The 6,666-nt window shown below is 49.8% G+C and overlaps 1 protein-coding gene across 1 annotated transcript; it reads left to right on the forward strand.

Moving 5' to 3' along the window:
- The first annotated feature begins 253 nt into the window (after window positions 1-253).
- SLC46A1 (solute carrier family 46 member 1) lies at window positions 254-4,620 on the forward strand. The gene is made up of 4 exons (XM_017743063.1): window positions 254-1,214; window positions 1,572-1,655; window positions 2,613-2,769; window positions 3,296-4,620. Exons 1-4 carry the CDS (start codon window positions 269-271, stop codon window positions 3,357-3,359), a joined length of 1,251 nt encoding a protein of 416 aa, XP_017598552.1. The 5' UTR covers window positions 254-268; the 3' UTR covers window positions 3,360-4,620.
- The last annotated feature ends 2,046 nt before the right edge of the window (window positions 4,621-6,666 follow it).

Genomic DNA, 6,666 nt, shown 5'->3' on the forward strand with positions numbered 1-6,666 from the left:
CTCTGAGTGTAGATGAAGAACTCAGGGGGAGAGGAGGGTCCGGGGGAGAGGGGAGGCACGGGGATAGATGGGGACGTCCTGGGGAGAGGGGAGTCTGTGGGAGTGGGGAGCCCCAGAAGGAGTGGGAAGCTCACGGGGAACACGAGGTCCCAGGGGAGAGGGGAACTCTGTGGGAGCAGGGGGAGAGAGGTGTCCCGGAGGAGCCCCAAGGGAAACAGGGAGCTCGGCAGGAGCAGGGAGCCCCTGGGAGCGGAGAGTCCGGAGAGGAATGAGAGCTTGGGAGGAGCAGGGAGCCCCAGGAGGAGTGGGGAGCTCAGGATGTCACTGGCTGGGGGCCTGCGTCTGCCTGTTTCTCCTGCAGGAGGTGGAAGCCCTGGTGTCCCACTGGAACCTCTACATCAACCTGGGAGGTTTCTTCGTCAGCCTCTTCTCCGTGACTCTCTTCGGCCCATGGAGCGACAGCGTGGGCCGGCGCCCGGCGCTGATCCTGCCGGCCGCGGGCATGGCCCTGCAGACGGCCATCTACCTGCTGGTCATGTACCTGGAGCTGCACGTCGCCTTCTTCCTCCTGGGACGCATTTTGAGCGGCCTCACAGGTGACTACAACCTGATCCTGGCCAGCTGCTTCTCCTACGTGGCCGACACCAGCGAGCGGCGTGCGCGGACCTTCCGGGTGGCCATCCTTGAGGCGTGCTTGGGCACTGCAGGCATGGTGGCCAGCATTGGCGGTGGCCAGTGGCGCAAGACCCAGGGCTACATCAACCCCTTCTGGCTGGCCTTTGCTGCCAGCCTTGCTGCCACTCTCTATGCTGCTTTCTTCCTCCAGGAGTCGGTGAAGCAGAAGAAAGCGGCCAAGCTGTTCACGCTCAGCCACTACAAGGCTGTGTACAGGCTGTACACGGCGCCGGAACACCCGAGCTCCAGGTGGAAGCTGGCTCTGTACTCCCTGGCTTTCTTTCTGATTGTCACGGTGCATTTTGGAGCCAAGGACCTCTATGTTTTGTATGAGCTCGGCTTCCCTCTCTGCTGGGCTTCCGACCTCATCGGGTACGGCTCCGCCGCCAGCTACCTGGCTTACCTGAGCAGCCTGGTGGGGCTGAGGCTGCTGCAGCTCTGCCTTGAGGACACCTGGGTGGCAGAGATAGGATTGCTCTCCAACATTGCTGGGCTGGTGGTGATTTCCCTTGCTACCACAACACCACTGATGTTTACAGGTGATGCCGAAGTCTTAAATCCCTGTTTCTCAGGCTTTTAGCATATTGATGCTGATGATGTGCTTCTGGAAGTTCAGGCACGTGAGGAAGTTCTGCCTTGTGCACCAAAAAAACTGTGGCAGTGTTGGCCAAACACTAAAGTTGGAAGTGCATCCATGTAGTTCCTAGAATGTTAGGCTTCCCAGAGCTGTATTACACTGCAGACACAGACTAAAGTGCTTTATGAGATCCAGGAGGGTGAATTGTGTGTAAATATAGCAGGGAGACACTGCCAGCAGCTGCAGATTTCTGGGACTGACTTTGGAGACCTTATTTTTCAGCTGAGCATTTCCCTAATGTGCCATGTCTTGCTCACAGGTTATGGGATTCTCTTCCTTTCCATGGCAGCCACTCCAGTCATCAGATCCAAGCTCTCCAAGCTGGTCAGTGAGACGGAACAGGGTAAGGAATTAGCCACTGTGCTTAAGCCAGGTCCTGAAACCCTGTCTTCTTGGAACATGGAAACCACACTCTGGGGAGGTTAGGAGTTCCCTGGCTGCTCTGGACTCCTGTGCCCCTGCATTCACCCTCAGGCCCAGGGTAATGTTTTATTTTTTTTCCCAAAAAATTGTCATTGTTTAATTCAGACTTGCTGCGTTTTCAAGATGAGAGCAAGAGAAGAGAAGCGGGAATATTTCATTCATCCATCTGTTCGTTTCCAAAACATTTACAAGGAGCAAGAGTTAAAATGGATTATGTAACGAGGAGAAAAGGGTCATTCTCATGACCATAACTTTCCTCTGTAGATCAGTAACAGTGGCAAGAACCAGGTGTTGTTGGAGGGTTGTATCATTGACCATGGTGAAAGATCATGGGTAACCCTCAGGAGGAGCATAATTGCCTTTTGTCCAGTTCTGTGTTTGGAGGGCTTGCGCTTGCTGTGAAACAGAGCATAGGAATATCTCCGAGGCAGACAGAGGGGGGAGGGAATCCAGGTGGCAGCGATCGAAAGGTGATTTTGCACAGCTCATGTTTCTTATTTTAGAACGGCCACGGCGCGTACAGCGGATTTATGGCGCCAAATCTTCTGCTGTACTTAATGTTTAACAAATGATAAGAGGTGCTTGGCAATCTATAGAGCCCTGGCCTGAAGCATTTACAGTCCAGCTGATAGATAATATCCCTGGTCAGCTCCTGATCCAAATCCTGCAGCTTGGTGAGGTGACCCTGGCCACAGGTTGGACCTGCTGGGCCAGCCCTGTGTCCCACCTCATCACACTTGATACTCACACCTTTCTGACGGCAAGTTCAACCCCTTGGGAAGACTGGCAGGATCCACTGGGGGTGATGTGTTACAGCTGTTTACAGGCAATAACCGCCTGCCTATCTCACCATTATCCTCTTATCTCTCTTTTCCAGGTGCTCTCTTTGCTTCTGTTGCCTGCGTGGAAGGGCTGTGTTCACTCGTGGCTACAGGAGTGTTCAACTCTCTCTACCCTGCCACCTTGCACTTCATGAGGGGATTCCCATTTCTTTTTGGGGCTATAATCCTTCTTATTCCAGCAGCTATCCTTGGGTAATTTACTTCAAATGCCTAAACTTTGCCATGCTATGTCATATGGACAATACTATTTACTTTTAGGATAGAAGCTGGCAGTTTTTAAGGCATATTTTCAGTTATGGTTGTGAGAGGGTGTTTGGTGCCCCGGTAAACAGAGGTGCAGGTCATTTCTTTTGGAATCTGAATCGTAGGGATAAACCTGCAGCCTGAGTGATGTAGCTGCCGATATTCAAACTACTTCAAAGCCTCACTCCACCCTCAGTGGAATCCAAAATCTGGAATTGAATTTGAAAGTTCTTCATGGAGGAGATGGAGCTCTCTCAGCAGTCTCTCTTCCTGTAATTTCTTTAGTAATTAAAGCAGAAGTTTTGTTGTGATAGAAAACAAATCCTCTGGGAGGGGGAACGTGTTGGGATTTGTACAAGTGCAACAGCTCCTGGCAGGGTCATTTTGTTTTGTTCCTCTGAAACTTTTAAGACTCACTCAATTCAGCAACATCCCCATGTGCCTTTGAAAGTTGAAACTGTTCATTCTTTTCTAGGTGGATACAACTCTGGGATTCGAAACACGACTACAACCACTTCCAAGATGCTAGGAAAGACTGAATTTAACAACAAGGAATTCGCCAGCACGGCAGCGTCCACCTGAAGATTGCACTTTGTTCTTCCCTCAAAGCACAGATCAGTGTGGGAGGGACACCCTGCTTGTCCTTACTAACTTCTGAATGCCAAATAGTTGGAAATCACAGGAGGAACTTGATTTGGAGCTGTGAATGCCTCCTCAACATTGTGTTGGCTCATCTGTCAGAGAAAACCCAAGAGGTCCAAAAGCCAATCAAGCTGTTCTGAGGACCTTTTGCCAAGCTGGTTTGGGGTTTGGTGGGGCCAGAAGGCTCTGCCATGCTTTTAGTGGGGAGAGAGGACTGAGTTCTGGTTTGATTGCCAAGCATTTTCACCTCTGAGTACTACAGTGTGCAGCAGAGGAGCTGTTGGTGTGGTTGAGGCACAGACTGAATCAGAGGCACCCAGCAGTGTCCTGCTGGGGGCGGGGGGAAGATCTGTGCTCCAGATCATCATGTTACCAGTAAAAACCCAACAAATGTGACATGCCAGACCACAAAAATCCTTATGGAGAGGGGCAGTTTAGCACAGGAGTGCTATTGCTGTCCTTGCTGACTGAACCAGCTTTAGTTTTGCAAGTCAGAGGTGTCCTAAAGAGAGGATCTAATTGATGAAGTGTTGGAAGGAATGCCAGGGGCATGTCCTGCCTGTCTGCAGCTCAGCCCAGGATCTCAGAGGTGTTTTTGAGAAGTAACATCATCTGAGAATACTGGAGTGCCAGTAGAATAAATCCTGGGTTGGGAGGGACCCCCGAGGATCCTTGAAGCAACTCCTGCAGGTGCCTTAATTGACAGTTGCCAAACCTGATGAACTTAAGGCTAAAATTGTTGGAATTTTTTCCCCTTACACTGCAAAACAGTTTGATGGGTGTGCCCCAGTCATGTGCAATTGCTGCTGTGCTTATCCAGAGCCCTTCCTCAGCAAGCTGGTGTGGGGACAGGACTTGTGTCTTTAGGATTAGTTTCTTTTCACTGTACATAGCATAATTTTGTGTTAATTACCTTTGCTGCCTGGTTTGGGATCTGTTAATGCCAGCAAGTAAACCCCACGTCCATGGTGCTTATAGTTGTTCTTTCTGAAGCATTACCTGTGTTGCTGCTGTCCCTTTTTTCTTCAGTGTGCCATAAACCAGCAGTTCTGTGTGCACTGCACTGCACACGCTGTTCTGGTATGTGCAGTAATGACTTTACTCTTAGTTTCAGAATGAATAAAACCTTCATGCTCTTTTATGGTTCATAAAACTCTGGGTATCTTGTGCAGCTCTTGATTTCCTTCATCCTTGACTTGTTCAGGGCTTCTCTACGTTGTTTTCATTCTCAGCCCTGTATTGAAGACTTTAGTAAAGAAGGAGCAGCAGGGATTTATCTGTCTTGTGGAGAATGAGTATGTGAGAGTGAAAAATCAGGAAAAATGCAGGTTTGGGTCTTGCAAGTAGCCCAAACTTGCTTTTGCTGACCACCAGGGTAAAGTTTGCAGGAGAGCTTCATTTGAAACCCAACTTCAGTGTACAGAAAATGTGAAATGCTTGTAGCCAGCTTTGTCCCTGTCCATTGGGAGTTTGTGGTCGAAGCAGGAGAACTGGGGAGTAGAGAAGCAAGGAGGCTTTAAGAACTTGGTGTTCCTCCACTTGCTCCAAGCAGTCGTGCCAGGGAACACAGGAGTTACAGGTCTGATTGCTGGGCTAAGCCTGGAACTGGCCTCCCCGAGGAACAGGGCATGCTGTGAATGCTGCAGTAGATGTTTGTGGCTGAGCTGATTGTGAAGCAAAGTCGTCTCTGCTCCACAGAGGCCAATTCAAGCAGCTGCTCAGTGTTGTGCAGTGAGGTGAAACCTGGCTCTGCATGGGGAGAGGTTCAATGGCAGCTATTAGGCCTTATTAAAAAAATTAAACCAAAGTTTTTCTAGGCTGTCCTCCAAGAGTTGCAACAGTGGAGCCATGGCTGGTGGCAGCAGGCAGAGTCCCTGGGGATGCAGTGCATCAGCCCATGCAAAGGTGAGTGGGAAGTGAGGGGTTCCTGCAGGGAATGGTGCTTGGGAATGTCAGTCCTGCTTCACGATGGCAAGGGAAAACAAGTGTGAAAAGCCTGCAGGGAGAGAAGCATGTGATACAGACAAAGGAGTGGGGATTTAGAGTAAAAACCAGATTTATTAATAATGCCTGATAGAGTAACTCCAAACACTTTTTGACATGGCAGAGCAAAGGAATGAGGGAGGGTGAGGACAGAGGAATTCATTTCCTTGGGACTGCTCCAGCTGGAAGGGGCTGGGTCTGGGATGTTTTGCCAGAAGCAGGGCAAGTTCATTGAGGTGAAGATAGTGATGGGGAAACAGGAGGAGTCACAGTCTGGGCAGCTGGAGCAGGAGATGGGGTCTGGTTTCAGGTGAGACACCTGAGCTGTGGAGAACAAGTAAATCTCCACACTGAATGCTGGGTGAGGAGGTTGATTGCTACAGAGCTCCTGAGAAACAAGACACAATCATCTTACCAGGTATTATTGCAGGGAGAAAAAATCCTTAGGACTGTTTGTATGGGACTCCTTCAGTGGCCATGGAGGCCTTGACATTCAGTTACTGAAGGCTTTTCCCTGAAGCAGCTCACAAGAGGCTTTTATCCTTTGGCAGATTCACCTTTGGGCTCATCTGCTGGCTTCTGGTTGTTTAATCTGGAGATTAGATGGATTCTAATTCTGGTGAATGCTGGGCAGATAGGGCTATTAACCTTTCAGTAGAGAGCAAAGATGCCATTAACTGTGAGCTGATAAGAACTATCCATAAAGCACCAGAATTAACTTCTCTCTTTTTTCTTTTTTCCTGAAATGTTTGTGGATCCAAGCCAAAAGAAAAAAGTGTTTGTGTTCCTGACAGTTAAAGCAGGGCTTCAGGGAGAGCCAGCAGGAGGACAAGGAAGCTGAGACTCTTGTTACCTCCTGAAAGAGTTGAGTTTTTCTCGAGCGGGGATAGGAAGAGGAGCCTGCTGCTTCTGCAAGGAGATTCAGCAGCCTGGAGAGTGGAATTCAGGGATTTGTGTCAGGATACCCACAGTTCCTCACCAGCAGCGTTGGCAGCAGGCACTGATGGTCCTGCTCCCATCTGGAGCATCCTTTGCCAGCCCTTTGCATCAACTTCACTTTTTCTTGATATTTTAAGCTGAGGAGCTGCAAACAGCCCCAGTGGGTGTTGAGAAGAGGTTGGTAGGAAGAAACAATTGGAATTGCATCCAGCAATGAGTAGGGACAACCCCAAGGAGCTCAGCCAGGGCTGTGGGGGTGTGTGGTGGTCAGCAGAGAGATTC

Source organism: Corvus brachyrhynchos, unplaced genomic scaffold, assembly GCF_000691975.1.
Source record: "Corvus brachyrhynchos isolate BGI_N302 unplaced genomic scaffold, ASM69197v1 scaffold99, whole genome shotgun sequence".
Lineage (NCBI taxonomy): Eukaryota > Metazoa > Chordata > Aves > Passeriformes > Corvidae > Corvus > Corvus brachyrhynchos.

Excerpts from the sequence above, each read along its gene's own strand:
- SLC46A1 (XM_017743063.1), top strand. The coding sequence starts at position 269 with ATGAGAGCTTGGGAGGAGCAGGGAGCCCCAGGAGGAGTGGGGAGCTCA. Across the intron at positions 1,215-1,571 it reads AACACCACTGATGTTTACAG|GTTATGGGATTCTCTTCCTT; the intron begins GTGATGCCGAAG and ends TCTTGCTCACAG. Across the intron at positions 1,656-2,612 it reads GGTCAGTGAGACGGAACAGG|GTGCTCTCTTTGCTTCTGTT; the intron begins GTAAGGAATTAG and ends TCTCTTTTCCAG.